Here is a 16,937-nt window from a genome sequence, read left to right as displayed (position 1 = left end):
AGGAGCTTCGGGGAACAAAGCTTCCTCCATCCTGTCCTGCCAAGTGAATGGGTGGCTTTTAGAGTCAGAGACTGAGAGGGAGACACAGCCAAGGTCTGAGATTAAGGGCAGGGTGTACAGGACCAGTGTGCCTGCTTGTGGCCCAAGCTGCCGCTATCCCAGATGCAGTGCTAGGGGCCTAGGGACCTCACTGGGACCTGGTCATGACCCACTCTCAGCACTATCTGCCAAAATTTCCTAGGTAAATAAATGTTCTCATGCCTGGGACATCAATGATGCCATTCAGTGACCCTGCCTTTCAGGACAGCCCAAGGGCCAACCCCTGTCAGGCTGCCAATGTCAAAGGGGTCCCTGACCATGCCCAACCCCCATTTGGCAGCTTAGGCTCCACTTCAAACAGTGGGTGGATTGACGTCCCTCAAGGCTTCTGGCATGGAAGCTTGTGCCCCCCAGCTGGCTTCACTTGCACCTCCAGCCACAGCTCATTCCCTCTGTCCTTATTTCCTATGCTGCCCTCTGTCAGGGTTTCCCACTCCTGCCTACCTGGGATGCCTCCAGCTGAGCTCCAGGTGCCCTGATTCACCTCCTCTCTCAGCTCAAGGGCATCCCTCCAAGGACCTCATCTCATTCCTACCCCAAAGGCTTGATTTCTCATGTTGGCGGTGCTACCACTGGGTGATGGGCAGGGCCTGAGCCTAGAGAGGCTGGTCAGAATGCAGGCAGAGGGAATCATTAATGGTGTGGACCCCAGCTTACTCCCTAGTGTGGGAGCTCCATCCCAGACTGCTCTGGCAGACAAAGCCTTGCCCAGCCTGGGGGAGGGGTAGGAAGAAGAGACTCAGAGGCCCAAGCCATCCCTCATTCAAGTGCTAATGAGCTCCAGCAGGGAAGGGAAGGAGCCGGCTGGAGGAGAAAGTCAGGGCTGGAGGCCTGCCTGGGTACCAGCCCACCTGACACCCAGAGCCCTGCCACACCCCCAACTCCAGGCCCACAGAGGTTGGGCCTAAGGGTCCCAGGACAGTCTATCACTTCAGTTGGCACCAATTACCTGCATGCCTTGATTTCCCCACTTGTGTGAGAAGCTGCCTGAGAGCAGGAGATGAGTTTCCCCAGGCCTTTCATACTAGGACTAGGGCTAGGCAGCCTCTGGATAGGAAACCCCTTCCCATCAAACTCACAGCTCTCCAAGAGTCAACAGAAAGTCTCTCATCCATTTTCATACCTCTGGGTTTTGGTGCACTGTCTCCACAACACTTGTGGCTGCAGTCAGGCATCCCTATTTCCAGGTTACAGGTGGAGAGCTTAACTCCTGCCAGTGGTTTCTCAGCCAGTGACCTTGGTAAAGCAGGGCTTCTACCTCAGGTCTGTGTGACCTCAGGCACTGTTCCAGGCAGGGTGAGCCACCTTCCCCAGGCCAGGAAACACCCACCCAAGGCCTTGGAATCTAGGCCAGGTCTTCTGCTTCAGTGCCCTTGCTAAGTAGATCCCTCTGACCACCAGTGCCTGGCCCTGGCAAATGGTGTTCATTTTTCAAGGCTGCCCAGAGGACCCCTCCTCCACAAAGCCCCCACACACACTAGAATCTAACTACTACCCAGCCAGTCAGGATCCCAGGTGCCAAGTAGCTCCCCCAGGATTATACCCATCCCTCTCCCTGGGAGCTATACCCTGTCCATGAATGTATTTTTATTTTATTTTATTTATTTTTTGAGACAGAGCCTCAAGCTGTCACCCTGGGTAGAGTCCCATGGCATCACAGCTCATAGCAACCTCCAACTCCTGGGCTCAAGTGATTCTCCTGCCTCCGCCTCCCAAGTAGCTGGGACTACAGGCACCCACCGCAATGCCTGGCTGCTTTTTGGTTGCAGCCATCATTGTCGTTTGGTGGGCCCGGGCTGGATTTGAACCCACCAGCTCAGGTGTACGTGGCTGGCGCCTTAGCCACTTGAGCCACAGGCGCCGAGCCTATTTTTATTTTATTTTTTTTAAGACAGAGCCTCAAGTTATCACCCTGGGTAGAGTGCTGTGGCGTCACAGCAACCTCTAACTCTTGGGCTCAAGTGATTCTCTTGTCTCAGCCTCTGAGTAGCTGGGACTACAGGTGCCCGCCACAATGCCCAGCTATTTTTTGGTTATAGTTGTCATTGTTTGGCAAGCCGGGGCCGGATTCGAACCCACCAGCTCTGGTGTATGTGGTTGGCACCTTAGCCACTTGAGCTACATGCGCCACCTTGTTTTTATTTATTTATTTTTTTGAGACAGAGTCTCACCCTGGGTAGAGTGCCCTGGCATCACAGCTCACAGCAACCTCCAACTCTTGGGCTTAAGCAATTCTCTTGCCTCAGCCTCCCAAGTAACTGGGACTATAGGCGTCCACCACAACGCCCGGCTATTTTTTTGGTTATAGTTGTCATTGTTGTTTGGCAGGCCTGGGCTGGATTGGAACACACCAGCTCTGGTGTATGTGGCTGGTGCCCTAGCCGCTGAGCTACAGGCGCCGAACCATGAATATGTTTAATAGCTTCATTTTTTTTTTTAATAGCTTCATTTTTTTCCATACACACTTACTAGGCACCTATAGTATGCCACTCTTTGCTAGAGGTACAAGACAAAGGTCACAAAACTCCCTTCTTTTGGTATACTTAATTGAGCCCTCACTATACTTAGTCTCTATAACAGCCAGGCCCAGAATTTCTGCACCACTGCTCTGAGCCCCATGTGTGGGGCAGCCCCAGCCCCTGACAGCCAGACCAACCAGCTCTGACTCTGTTAGAGATACCAGAATGTCAGAGACAGCAGAAGTGCCCAAACAGCCTGAGTTGAAAATAAAAATACAAAGCTACTCTCCCATATGAACAGTGGGAGTCTCTACTATGTCCCTGTGACAGGCTGCAGGATGGTCAGCAGGAGTTCCCCATAGGTTGGGGTAAGGGTTGACTCCAAGGTGCCTGCATAGCCTATGGTAGAGCTAGGAAGAAACAACCAGAAGAACTTCTCGGTGTCCCCTCAGCCCTTGTCATTGGCCCTGAACTGGGTCCCTGCCATCTACCCATGGTATACCAAATTGCAGCTCACTGACCCCCATCTTACTCCTCCATCTACCCATCCCCCAAACTTCTCAGAGGATTCCCCATTCAACAAACAGATGAGAAATACTCAATAGATGCCAGGCTCCATGCTGGGCACAGAAATGAAGAGGACACAGCCCTGCCCCTGCAGTCTCAAGGGAGAGCAGCAGGGCAAATACAATGCTCTGAAGGGGAAAGCAGCAGCACTGGAAACCAGAGATGTTTGACCAGTCCCAGTGAAGAGCTGTCAAGGAAGGATCCTGGGAGGTGATCTCTGAATAAAGTTGGGTTTTTTTTTGAGACAGAGTCTCACTTTGTCACCCTCAGTAGAGTGCCATGGTGTCACAGCTCACAGCAACCTCAAAGTCTTGGGCTTAAGTGATTCTCTTGCCTCAGCCTTCCAAGTAGCTGGGACTACGGCGCCTGCCACAGTGCCCAGCTATTTTTTTGTTGTTGTTGCAGTTGTCATTGTTGGGGTTTTTTGGGGGTTTTTTGAGACAGAGTCTCCAGCTGTTGCCCTGTCTCAAAACAAACAAACAAACAAAACAAAAAAACAATCAAGTAAGTAACAAATATAAAGTCCGAGGGGCAAGAGAAGACTGCTGTATTTATACTTTAAAGACTTCCTGGAGCTTGGGCGGCGCCTGTGGCTCAGTCGGTAAGGTGCCGGCCCCATATACGGAGGGTTGCGGGTTCAAACCCGGCCCAGGCCAAACTGCAACCAAAAAATAGCCGGGCGTTGTGGCGGGTGCCTATAGTCCCAGCTACTCGGGAGGCTGAGGCAAGAGAATCGCTTAAGCCCAGGAGTTGGAGGTTGCTGTGAGCTGTGTGAGGCCACGGCACTCTACCACTCTACCGAGGGCAATAAAGTGAGACTCTGTCTCTACAAAAAAAAAAAAAAAAAGACTTCCTGGAGCCAAGGGCAGGCACTCTCTCCTTTTTCTGTGAGGCTTTCCACATAACCTCATCCCAAATCAGACTCTAACACATACCCACATCCTGGCTTCCTTTCCTGGAAGTGCCTACCCCAAGGCCCCAAATCCCACCTGAGACTAGCTGGTTAGTCAAGTTGAAATGGGTAGGGATAGGGAATATCCTTGAAGTAGGTCTGGTATCAGCTCCTCTGCCTCCACTGCCAGATGCTAGGAAAAGCTCTTTTGCCAGTGTGTACCACATCTGCCTCTGCCCTGGTGACAGTGACAGTGCTCGCCTGCTGGACTGGAGGGAACCAGTGGCAGGCGGGGCAGCAGGCGTGGTTCTGGCTGGGAGGAAAGGCTGGCAATTGCCCAGGCTTAGTCCCGTTGCCCTGACCGAGTCTCCCGCTACATGGGACAGGCACCCAGAACTCTGAACCTGCCACAACTGGGCTCTCATTGCTACCTTATATCTGGATGGGGAAGAGATTGCTCAAACTAGGTCCCCTCCCCAGGCAGCCATGGGAGATTGAGTCCTTTAATGTCAGGCGGAGCCCTGACTCAGCCCTTTGCAACACACCCTCTGCAGGGTCTCAGCCCCCAACCTGGATCCCCAACAGGAATCTCCATGAGACTCTAGTTCTACCCATCCTGAGCCCAGACACTGCTTTGGCCCAAACCCAGGAAGCCCATTTCAGAGAAAGCAAAGTCCAGAAAGGCAGGACACTGGAGTGGACTTCCTTAGCTAGAAAGTGCTGAGCCACACCCTGCAGCCCTGGCTGCTGTCAGCCCAGTGGGAAGGGGTTGCCAGGTCCCACCTGGTCTGGCCCAAGAGCTAAGCTGGGCTTCAAGGGGCAAGCCTGGTAGGATGGAGGACACTTCTGGAGTTGGGGCACCAGTCAGGAGCCCTGTGTCCCTAAGCCCTATCTATATTCCAGTGTCAGATCTTCCGGCAGTCACAATAACTGCAATGAGCCTGGGGAAAGGCTGACTACAGGCTCCTTGCTGGGCTCTGGGAGGCATGGTACCGGAAGTGCCCTCCTCAGGCCCAGCGGGCAGCAGCAGCGACAAGCATTCTGCCGCGTCGACACCCACTCACTGCCACTGCCGCACTCACAGTAGAGACAGGAAGAGGCAAGCGCCCAACGCAAAGCAGCCCAGGAGGCTGGGCCGCCGCCCCTTCCCGCCCCTTCTCTTCCTCCCCGCGGCAGCAGCAGAGCGGATGCCATTTTGAAACCTCCGGGGCTGTGCCCCCAAGGCTGGGCCTGCAGGAACAGTCAACAGACAGACCAATAATGGACAATGTGCTGTTTCTCAGCCACAGGCTCAGCAGGAAAAGCCTGGCTTTTCACAGCCTGGGGGTTCCAAGGCAGTTCTGGGGCTGAGGGGCCACACCCCCCATACACAATCCAACCTATAAGGCAGCTGCAAGAGCCTCTCTTCCCAACCCTGAAACCCCCCAAATCAAAATCAGGCTTCCCCTGGGCATCACCCCTGCTCCCAGTGGAAGGCTAAATAGGGACAACCACCAGGCCCACTATCTTTGCTCAGACTCTGGCCCATCCCCAGCAATCTCTCAGCCCCCCATATAGCCAGTACATCACTACCCCTCACAAGGCCCCAAGATGCAGCAAGCCCTCCGAGGCCACATCCCAGGCCTTTTAGCCCAGAAGGGGTGTGGGAAGCCTGGCACCTATCAGCAGATCTCCTCGGCCCCAGGGCAGCATATATGTGGGACAGCAATGTCAGGTGTTTTACCACTTCCACTTCCCCCCACCCCTCCAGCAGCCACCATCTTCCCTGGCCTTGGAGACAGCCACAACCCCAACTCCTCCACACTCCGTCCTACTTCCCAGACTAGCCTTCAAAACTGGGAAACAACTGGTACACATACAGCCAAGTGGAATCTCCCTGAGAAGCTTGTGGCCTGGCCCTCTTCCACAGTATGAGTCCAGCCCTTTGAGGGTCTGGCTAATGCAGCCTAGGCCCTCTCCAGCCCCTGGGCCACTCTTCCAATCCTGGTGCAGGAGGGGTGGAGGAATCTTAGGGAAGGCCAGAGGGTGAGAGAGGTCTTAAGGGAGGAGAAGCAGCAGGTTTGGGGAGTGATACCGCAAAGAGGGATCTGATGGGTTAGAAGTAGGAGCAGGGGGAGTCTCTGAATGGGTTCCAGGTGAGGAGAGGGCTTAGGAGCAGTTTCCCACTTGAGAGGTCCCTTGAGTCAGAGTGCACAGGTGGGATATAAACTGGGAAGTAGGGCACAGAAGGGTTAGTAGGGACTGGGTGGGGGCCTGGCAGGGGTCTCAGGGGATGTTCATGCCCAATATGATCAGAAGGAACAGGTGGGGGGAAATGGGTGGAGCCTGATAGTGGGGACCAAGTGAGGTTTTGATAAAATCTAAGGAAGGATAGAAGAACAAAGTAGGGGCTTTGAAGTTCTGTAGGCTTGGTTAGCAAAGGTGGATGGTCAAGCAGCCTCTGGGCACCTAGTGTTAGGGCAATGTTGACTGGATTTGAGACTCTGGGGTCTCGGATGCAGTGGGGATCTGATCGGCAGTTTGGGCTAGACCAAAGGTTCAGTTTCCAACACTTATTTGGGGGTCCCGTACAAGCCCTTGTCTAGGGATTGGAGCCGGGAATCAAGTGTCCCAGAACAGAGTGTGGCCTCACCCAAAAGCAGCAACTTCACCTCCCGCGCTGCCTTCTCGCCGTCCTCCCGCAGATTCTTATCGATCATCTTAGAGCGCTCGGCTGCCGCCTTGTCCTCGGCGCTCACGGTGCAGCCCATTCCGCCGTCCGCCGGCCCGGCCGCCACCCGGCGCCCACAAGGCCCACGGCCCGGCTCGGCCCCGCCCGACCCACTCCGCTCCCGCCGGCCGGCCCTCAGCGGGGAGCTCCCTGGTCGGCAGTTCCGAGCGTCTGCGGGAGGCGCCTTCCCGGCCGCCGCGCACCGACGGCGGGGCGGGCCGGGGGTGGGGCCCGGGCTAGCGGAGCTGAGGACTGGACTGGGGCGGGCCTGGAGGTAGGTCCCGAGAAGATTCTGGGCTGGTGATTGGCTCCAGGTGGAGCGAAGGGGCCCGGTAGGCGCCTCCCAGACCTAGGCCTGTGCAGGAGGGGGGCCCACGCCGAGAGAAAGCAGTGGGGGTGGAGCCAAGCCCAGGCCTCAGGCTCTGACCCGCCGCAGGCGCCACCAAGCTCTTGTAGACTGCGGAGCGCCTTGAGCTCCGCTACCGGACCGTGGGGGCTGACGGCTCTCTTGACCCACGGGTGAAGATCCAGTGCCCTCCCGGGCCGCGCAGGAATCAGCTCTCAGCTTTTCTGCGAGTTAGGAGAGTTCCGTGGAGACGGCGTGTCCTCGTCACTTGTTAAAGTTAATGAACCCAATAAACTTGTTTGGAATCTACAGAACCTGGCAGCCTTTCCGGACCGCCGTTTTCTCAGTCTTTTTTTGGCAGTTTTTGGCCAGGGCTGGGCTTGAACCCACCACTGGCATATGAGGCTGGCACCCTACTCCTTCGAGCCACAGGCGCCGCCCTCGTTTTCTCAGTCTTAAGGAGGGTTTGTGCCCCTCTCTCGAGGTTGTAGCTAACCAAAATAATAAAATACTACTAATAATAACAATGATGAAGTTGATTGCCACCTCTACACCTTTGCCCTGGCTGTATCCCTCTCAGCTGGGTGCCTTCTCTAGTCATCCAAGGCTTATCCATCCTTCCCTGATCTGCTGGGAAACATTTCTCCTGCAAGGCATCCATCCTAGACTCCAACCTGGGACCAGGCAACCAGGACCCAAGGGAGAGAAGGGAGAAAGAGAAAGTAAGTTGTTAGCACTGGACTTCTGGAAACAAAAGTGGTCATGATCTTACGACCTGTCCTTTCCATGGCCTGTCCACCTACGGGGATAGCCATAATCTCACGTCTCACCCTTCTGTAGGCTGTCTCTACTGGACAGTGGCTACAACCCTATGGTTGGGCAAAGGTACAGTGGAGGTGGCAGTGTTTCTATCTGAATTAATTTCAAGTCTTTCTAATTCTGTTTTCCAGGAGAAGCCCACGGCTGCAACCTTGATTGAACGTTTGAAGGATCTACCAAGGACTACCCAGGAAAGTGTTCTATGTGGCTCCGATGCCACAATCCTACTGCCAGACCCACGATATTACTGCCAGGGAAGGTGCCTGCAGGGAGCTTGCCACAAATGCTTGGCCATCCACAGGCCCCTGTTCAGCACTGACCTACCTTCTTTACTACCCTAGCAAACACCTTGTTCCAGCTCCCAATCCTTAGACTGTCTGTTCTCCCTGGTGTGTCTGTATATCCCTGAAAGCCTCCCTTGTAAATCATTGGCCTTTTGGTCCTCCAGTGATTCCTCTAGGACTCCCTCTTGCCTGGAGCCAAAGGTTACCCAGGCTCTGCTATAGATATGCAATGAACACAGTGAAAATACATAATGCCCACCAGGGACAGAAAGAGATATGCTCTATGCATCCACACACAGGCCCAGCCTCCAACATGCCTCAAATCCACAGAAAACACTATAAAAATGGGTGTACCCAGCCATGAACACAGTCTATCCATGCACAGACTACAAACCCTGCTCCAAGGCAGGCCCATTCACCCTGCTGACCCCACCACAGGCTTGAGAGCTGATCCTCCCTCCTCTGGCCTCCCTAGCCTGCTCCTAGCAACAGCCAACAGCTCTCTCAGTTGCCAGGCAACAGGGAGAACCTGTCAACCCTTTTGAGGCCAGGCTCTCAGGAGGTGGGTGCAACACAGACCCCAACATATAGAGGCGGGGCAGGACGGGGGCCACTGGAAGGACTGGCCTTCCCCAGCCCTAGTCCAGTTCCTGGGTTCTTGCACCCTTACCACTATTCAGCCACTCATTTCCAGCCATGTGCTCCTCTAAGGAAGCCTAGCAAACCCTGCTTCCACCCTACTGGCTACTCCTGCTCTTTTTCCAGCGAGGTCCCTAGGGCTATGGCCAGGCCTCTGCTTGCCACTTAACTTATATACCTCCAGTCCAGGAGCTCAGAACCCCACATGGTCACCTCTAGCCTGACTTCTCCCCCTGATTGTCAGCCCCATATCCACCACTGCTCTGAAGCAATGCCCCCAGAGACCTCAGGCATTTTTTTTTTTTTTTGAGATGGAGTCTCCTTCTGTTGCCCTGGGTAGAGTGCTGTGGCATCATCATAGCTCACAACATCCTCAAACTCTTGGGTTCAAGTAATCTTGTCTGAGCTTCCAGAGTAGCTGGGACTATAAGCGACTACTACAGCACCAGGCTAGTTTTTTCTACTTTTAGTAAGAGACGAGATCTCACTCTTGGTCAGGCTGGTCTCAAATTCCTGAGCTCTGGCAATCCACCCAACTTGGCCTCCCAGAGTGCTAGAATTATAGGTGTGAGCCACTGTGGCCAGCTACCTCAGGCATCTTAAGCCCACAGTCTAGAATTGGGTAGATCCCTTCCGGCTGGCCCATACTCCTAGGCTCTCCACCACTTCATGGCCCCCTCTACCTACCCCCTACATGCTATCAGCCTCTGCCTCTCCTCAATTATGCCTCAAATCTGTCCCTGTTCTCTTTCCCCTCTGTCTCTAGGCCTCCAGCCTGCTCTCTGGCTCTCCTGTTTCCCCTGCAATCCATCATCCATATGGCAGCCAAAAGGCTCCTATTGAAAGAAATCACAGCGGCACCTGTGGCTCGAGGAGTAGGGCGCCAGTCCCATATGCCGGAGGTGGCGGGTTCAAACCTAGCCCCGGCCAAAAACCAAAAAAAAAAAAAAAGAAATCACATCACTCCCTTGTTCACAAACCTTTTGTGGCTCCCTAGTGCCCTGAAGACAAAGCCTACATACACTAGTTTTACTGTGCTGGAGGCAGAGGTGGTAAAGTGGTAGTTAACAGCAAGAACCGTGGGGAATGGGTGGCGCCTGTGGCTCAAGGAGTAGGGCGCCGGTCCCATATGCCGGAGGTGGCGGGTTCAAACCTAGCCCCAGCCAAAAGCCACAAAAAAAAAAAAAAAAAAAAAGAACCGTGGGGAATAGTCTGCAAACTTTCCAGCTGCCTATTACTTTAGACAAGTACCAGAAACTGCTTGTGCCTCAGTTTTCTTATCAGTAAAATGGGACTAACAGTTATATACACACAATGCACAGGCTGAGGGAGAAAACATGTTAAATGTTCAGAATGTGCATGGTACACCAAAAACCCTTAATAGGGGTAAGTTGTTATAATAGTGGTATCTGTAAGGCCCTATGGGGATGTCCACACCCAATAATCCACCATATCTCCCTCCACTTGCAACACAATGCACTCTGACCATCTGGCTTGCCTTGTTCTCTCCATCCCCTTGTTCTTCCCCTCTGATTCCCCTACCCCATTAAGCTAATCCCCCTCATCTTTCATTCCTCGGCTGTGAGCTGGGCCTCTCTGACTCCTATGGTTCTGGGGCTTCCCCTTCTCCAGCCAAATCTCACTGTCCTGTTAGTGAGTCTCTCTCACACAAGGCCCTGATTCCCGGATCCTTGTAGGGTGGCAGGTAAATATTTGTCAAGTAAAAAGAATGAATTGTACACAAACTATCCCACCCTAGCAGGGGTCTCCTTCCTGGAGCTGGAGTGGGAGTCTTGCTGCCACTCTAAAAATATTCACTATAATTGCATGTGCAGAGAAGGAAGAAACCAGTGGTGCCCTGGAAGGTCAGGATGCTTTCTTTGGGGGGAGGGTGCTAGAGGGAGAAGAACAGGGAAAAGGGAACAGCACATGCAAAAACAGAGATGTAGGACTGAGAGGTAGATTTGGGGAAGGACCAGCAAGAAAATCACGAGTGAGAGCTGGAGAAACCTCTTGCTTTGCTCTTGAATCAACTGACTCAGACTGGGCCAGGACCCATCCAGAGTTATCCAATGAGGTATGTCAAGGGCATCATGGTTCCTTCACATTCAGGAATCCAGGGGTCCTTTCAGGAGAGGTCATTTGGGGGGCAAAGGGTAGCTGCCTAGCGAGGGGCTCATGAGCACCAGAAGCATGACTTGTCCCTATCCCCACCATCCCAGTACTACCTGGACTAGACCATAAAGGACATTGAAGTGATATCAGCAGAGCTGAAGGTAGCACTCCAGCTAGAATGAAGAAGTGGCAGCTACTGGCTCACCCTTACAGGCAGAACAGCCTCAGGGCTCACCACAGGCCACAAAACAGGTCCAACTTGTCCTGAGTTCCTACTGGACACCATCCCTGAACAGGGTGAAGAGACCCCCCTTAGTAGGCTGTGACACCCTAGCCTGCAGGCTCCAGGAAGGGGAAGCTGCTGGCACTTCCCCAAAGACAGTTTCAGTGTAGGTATGTATGTCCCTGTCCAAAGTTCAAAACCTGAGGACCCTAGGGTTTCCCAAAGTCTAGGATCCTGACCACCCCATCTTCATGGCTCCCAGGTGGCAGAGAGCCCCGGGGCAAGGATCTGTGACTACCAAATCGTAGCCTTGCAGACAGAGCCTTGACAGCTTCTGCTTGCAGACCTCTTGCGGTCCTGGGAGAGGCTCCACCTCCCGGTCCATTTCCCATACTTTCTCCTTCCTGCTTCTTAGCCTAGCAGAAATTCTGAGATTTGGAGTCAACTATCCTACCCCTACTGCCACCACCAGACCTCTCTCCCAAGGCCTCTCTTCCCCCCAGAGAAACAGCCCTAAGTCTGGGGGCCCTGGACTCCAAGGTCCCCTTCCTGGTCATCCAACCCTTTCACAGATCATTGGCTTTGGCCTGGAGAATTCATGCCCCAGTACTCCTTGCCCAGAAGTTTCTGCCTTAGACCTGGAGGCCTAACATGACACAGAGATATGGCTGTATGTGTTGGGGAGAGGGGGATGGACTATAGGAAGATCTGAGCAGGGGTGTCCAACTTTTTTTTCCTCCCACACATTGGAAGAATAAGAGGTACCTTGGGCCACACAGTAAATACACAAACACTAACAAAAGCTGATTAGAAAAAAAAAAGTTTGTCATATTTTTCCTGATATCTGACACCACAGATAAGCAAAAATCGTCCTCACAAAATTAGCATGTGGCCTGTGGGGGGTCACAGGTTGGACACCCCTGAGGGAGGGGTCATCTATTCAACCACTATTTACTGTAAACATATTGTGTGCCAATGTTCTGAGAACTTGAGGGTAAGGGAGATCACTGGGACCCTGCCCTTGAGGAGCATACACTGAACAAGTAAACAGGGAAATGGAATTTTACAGTTTCAGAGGAAACAAGAGGGTGACACTTAGAGCCACTGGGAGATGAAGGCAGGAGAAAACAGTCTGAGGAGGGGAACTTTGAATCATAGGGAGGGACCTGTCATGTGATAAGCCAGAAGAGAGTGACAGGCAAGTGCAAACAGCAAGTGCAAAGGCCCTGGGGTGGGAAATAAGTGAATGTTTCTGAACTAGGAAGGAAGCCAGCCTGGCCAGAATATGGAAAGCAAGAAGACAGTGGTGTGAGAGGGGACTGCCTGAAGCATCCCTGAGGAGTAAGACATACAGGCAGTTCCCAAGTCCCCAGGAAGGCCAAGGCAGTAGCACCAGCATGTCCAAGCCAGTGATCATGTCTATCCCTACGAATCCAACTGGTCCTGGCATTCAGAGTACTTCTGATATAACTGGAGGGGAGACACTCAGGTCCTAACAGAGAACCCAGGGTGCTCTTAGGACCAAGGTCTGAATTAAGCTTCTCTCTTTTTCTTGTCCTTGAAGAGCTCATGGTCCAATCTGCTACTCTACCTATTGCATACAGAGCCTCCAAAGACCACCTCCCTGGGAAGCCTAGGGTCCTTAGAGGGCTTAGGAAATGATAATCAGCTCTATCCCCCCCCCCCCCCCAGCCAGTGCTTTGTTGCTTTGTTTACATTATTGTTTAGTCCTCCCTACCAAGCTGTCCAAAGGCTGGGGCTCCCATGACTCGTTAGGGTTGTCATTAGCACTGCTTCCTGGAATTTAATTTAATTTTTTTTTTTTGTAGAGACAGAGTCTCACTTTATCACCCTCGGTAGAGTGCCGTGGCATCACACAGCTCACAGCAACCTCTAACTCTTGGGCTTAGGCGATTCTCTTGCCTCAGCCTCCCGAGCAGCTGGGACTACAGGCGCCCGCCACAACGCCCGGCTATTTTTTTGTTGCAGTTTGGCCGGGGCTGGGCTTGAACCCACCACCCTCGGCATATGGGGCCGGTGCCTTACTCACTGAGCCACAGGCTCCGCCCTCCTGGAATTTAATTTAATGAAGGAGCAAAAACAGCCCTAATGAAGGTGATGCAACAGCAAGCAGCCCAGCAAGATACACCTTGCCACCTGGACTTAGGGGCTTCCTGTGGATGGTGACCAGGAGGAGGAGAAGAATATGGGAGTGGGGGAACCCATTCTGGGAGTGAAGCTGGTTACTGAGCCCTGGAAGCACATAGCATTGCTCTCCCTGTACTGCAGGGAGCAAATGCTGCAACCAGAGGCGGCGCCTGTGGCTCAGTCGGTAAGGCACCGGCCCCATATACCAAGGGTGACGGGTTCAAACCTGGCCCCGGCCAAATTGCAACCAAAAAATAGCCGGGCGTTGTGGCAGGCGCCTGTAGTCCCAGCTACTCGGGAGGCTGAGGCAAGAGAATCGCTTAAGCCCAGGAGTTGGAGGTTGCTGTGAGCTGTGTGAGGCCACGGCACTCTACCGAGGGCCATAAAGGGAGACCCTGTCTCTACAAAAAAAAAAAAAAAAAAAATGCTGCAACCAGAGTCAACCAGACAGAGTTAGGCAAATGGCCTGGTCCGGAGCTGCTTCAGGATGTTGGAGAAAAAAATTCTGAGAAGCTGTCAGCCAGTACAAAGGCCCTAGGGTGAGGGCCAGCATAGTGTGCCAAGCCAGACTGTGGAGTAGCACCAGGGTGGACATCAAGCAGGGGCTAGATCGTACATGCTGCACATGTAATGGAAACACTGGAAATTTTTAAAGGCAGAATAACTTTTTTTTTTTTTTTTTGTTGCAGTCTGGCCGGGGCCGGGCTTGAACCCGCCACCCTCGGCATATGGGGCCGGCGCCCTACCGACTGAGCCACAGGCGCCGCCCTACTTTTTTTTTTTTTTTTTTTTTGTGGTTTTTGGCTGGGTCTGGGTTTGAACCCACCACCTCCGGTATATGGGACCGGCGCTCTACTCCTTGAGCCACAGGCGCCACCAAAAGGCAGAATAATGTGATCATGATATGTTATTTTATTTTTATTTATTTATTTATTTTTGTAGAGACAGAGTTTCACTTGATGGCCCTCGGTAGAGTGCCGTGGCCTCACACAGCTCACAGCAACCTCCAACTCCTGGGCTTAAGCGATTCTCTTGCCTCAGCCTCCCGAGTAACTGGGACTACAGGCGCCCGCCACAACGCCCGGCTATTATTTTTTGGTTGCAGTTCAGCCAGGGCCGGGTTTGAACCCGCCACCCTCAGTATATGGGGCCAGCGCCCTACCGACTGACCCACAGGCGCCGCCCATGATATGTTATTATTATTATTATTTTTTTTTTTGGCCGGGGCTGGGTTTGAACCCGCCACCTCCAGCATATGGGACCCGCGCCCTACTCCTTGAACCACAGGCGCCGCCCCATGATATGTTATTTTAAAATGCTCTCTAGTTATTTATTTATTTGAGACAGAGTCTCACTTTGTTGCCCTCAGTAGAGTGCTGTTGCATTACAGCTCACAGCAACCTCCAGCTCTTGGGCTTAGGCGATTCTCTTGCCTCAGCCTCCCGAGTAGCTAGGATTACAGGTGCCTGCCACAATACCCGGCTACTTTTTGTTGTTGTTGTTGTTGCAGTTTGGCAGGGGCGGGTTTGAACCTGCCACCGTAGGTATATGGGGCCGCCCCCTGCCCTCTAGTTGTTATAATAAGTATGGGCTCGGTGCCCGTAGGGCGCAGGCCACATACCCTGGGGCTGGGTTCGCACCTGGCCTGGGCCTGCAGAACAACAATGACAACTATAACGAAAACACCACCCGGTGTTGTGGTTGGCACCTGTGGTCCCAGCTGCTTGGGAGGCTGAAGTAAGAGAATCGCTTAGACCCAAGAGTTTGAGGTTGTTGTGAGCTGTGACATCACCGCACTCTACCGAGGGCGACACAGTGATAGGGAGTAGGGAGGCAGGGGGTGGCCACCATATAAGGGTGATGGAGTGAAGCCTATGGAGACAGGGCTGTCCTACGTCTTCCAAGGTAAGTAAGCTGATGAGGGCGGAGGGGGGGAACTTAACTGGGTTGAGTTGTTTCCTCCAGCAGATCTGAACTGACTGGTCCCCCATTTGGCCTTCCCTGCAGGCTTAGCTTCTCCTCCAAAAGTGCGTTGCTCAAACACATAAAGATCAGTCTAAAGAGGTTCCCAACCTCCTCATATCTGGTTCCCTGCCTTTCTGTACCTTTCTACCTCCAGGAAGCCTTCCCCGCCAGAGTTGAGGGACCCCAGGCCCGCACTTCACAAGGTAAAAGGCTGGGTGGTTCAGGCGTGGAGCCGAGAGTCGCGCAGGGTTCAAGATCGAAAGGTGCAAGCTCACAGGGTGACACCTGCTCTCTCCCCGGCCCTCAGACAAACTCTCTCGACCGCGCCCCGCCCATAGCGTCAACCCCCAACTCCGACTCCTCCTTCCCCACCAAGCTAAAGACGGAAGCGGCTTCGGGGCGCGCTGCCCCGCCTCTTCCGAGGCCTCTCTAGGCCTTAGCGCGGGATTTCGGTGGCTGTAAGAGGCCAGGAACAGCTTTGCGGGGCAACGGCGCCTCCTGGCGGGCCAAGGGCGCAGCGCGGGAGCCGAGGCCGGCCCGGCGACACCTCACCCCCTAGCTGCGGTCTTCTCCTCTCCCAGCTATTACTAACGGTGGTCTGCACCTTGCCTGCGTTCCCGCCTGAGCTGTCAGCCAGTACAAAGGCCCTAGGGTGAGGGCCAGCATGGTGTGTCAGGTTGTGCCTCCGCTTCCGCCTCTGCCTACCTACCATTCCGTGGCCATCGACGTCTTCCCTCCGTTTGGCGTCCTCTTGCTCCCAAACCTCCATGGTACCCCATCACCCTGGCTTCGCTCCGGCCCCAACCCGCCGGACCCTCTTACCTTTGGCGCATCTTCAGAATGTCCCCAATGACACCGCCTTTGTTGCCTCTGATCGTGGTGTCTTCACACCCTCCGTTCCAGGACACTCCCTTCTTCATTTCCACTTCCCAGCGAAGATTAGACAGCAATTTGGGTGATTCTCCCCGCGGGTACCTTGCCTGCTTCCTGAGGGCCAGGCGTCTACGTGCCCATCTCTCGCGCCCAGTTTGGTGCCCTGCTGAGTTTGACACCAAAGATGTCGGGAGGATAAAGGGAAGAGCTCAGTAATACTTGGAGGGACTTTCAGAACACTTGGCCAACAGTGGGTCTGACGGTCCAGTCTGTTCCTCTGGTCCAGGGACCCCCTCCAAGATCAACCAGTCTGTGCAGTACTCACCTGCCCACGATGCCTAGCGTCGAGGCCGTGGCCCCTCCTGGACAACCTCCAAGAGGGTCCCTTCCACCCCCATCTTTTGTGCCTGCTTTCCTCCCAAGCACCATCAAGGAAGCCTCTCAGTACTGTCCTGGACTTTCAAGGCTCAGCCCCATGGCTGTGGGTGACCACACCAGCCATCCAGAGGGGCGACGTGCCGAGTTCAAGCCATATTCCGGTTGTTCACCGCTAGGGGACAGTAGAGGCCGCCTACCGCGGATTTGAGGGGATTAGGTCGCTAACTAATCCTCTTCAAATCCAGCTGTGCATGGCCAGGAGGGTTTACAGACTTGTGTAGTTTTGAAAACATTCGTTCTTTCAGATTTTTTCCAGGTCTGCTCTTTCTGAGTAACTCTCAGACAATTATTTATTTATTTATTTATTTTTTGTAGAGACAGAGTCTCACTTTATTGCCCTTGGTAGAGTAATGTGTCATC

The 16,937-nt window shown here is 53.6% G+C and overlaps 1 protein-coding gene and 1 long non-coding RNA gene across 3 annotated transcripts in view; one reads left to right on the top strand and one right to left on the bottom strand.

Annotated features, from left to right (window-relative positions):
- The window catches only part of GNAI2 (G protein subunit alpha i2), a 34,824-nt gene extending 18,397 nt beyond the window's left edge, over positions 1-16,427 (bottom strand). Inside the window, exons 1-2 of one of the 2 annotated variants that reach the window (XM_053598564.1) lie at positions 16,089-16,427; positions 6,650-7,747 (exon numbers count right to left, since the gene is read on the bottom strand). In XM_053598564.1, coding sequence (XP_053454539.1) covers positions 6,650-6,767 — 118 coding nt within the window. In that variant the 5' untranslated portion in view covers positions 6,768-7,747; positions 16,089-16,427. The remainder of the gene's footprint in view (positions 1-6,649; positions 7,748-16,088) is intronic. The other variant, XM_053598563.1, reaches the window with a different exon arrangement.
- LOC128591186 (uncharacterized) lies at positions 7,664-13,064 on the top strand. Its single transcript, XR_008381543.1, has 3 exons — positions 7,664-7,795; positions 8,024-9,905; positions 10,027-13,064. It is a non-coding gene; the product is annotated as an uncharacterized LOC128591186 (long non-coding RNA).
- Positions 16,428-16,937: the final 510 nt, after the last annotated feature.

The sequence above is a fragment of the Nycticebus coucang genome, chromosome 8 (assembly GCF_027406575.1).
Source record: "Nycticebus coucang isolate mNycCou1 chromosome 8, mNycCou1.pri, whole genome shotgun sequence".
NCBI lineage: Eukaryota > Metazoa > Chordata > Mammalia > Primates > Lorisidae > Nycticebus > Nycticebus coucang.
The sequence above is the reverse complement of the archived record's forward strand: the minus strand, read 5'-3'. Positions and strand labels throughout refer to the sequence as shown.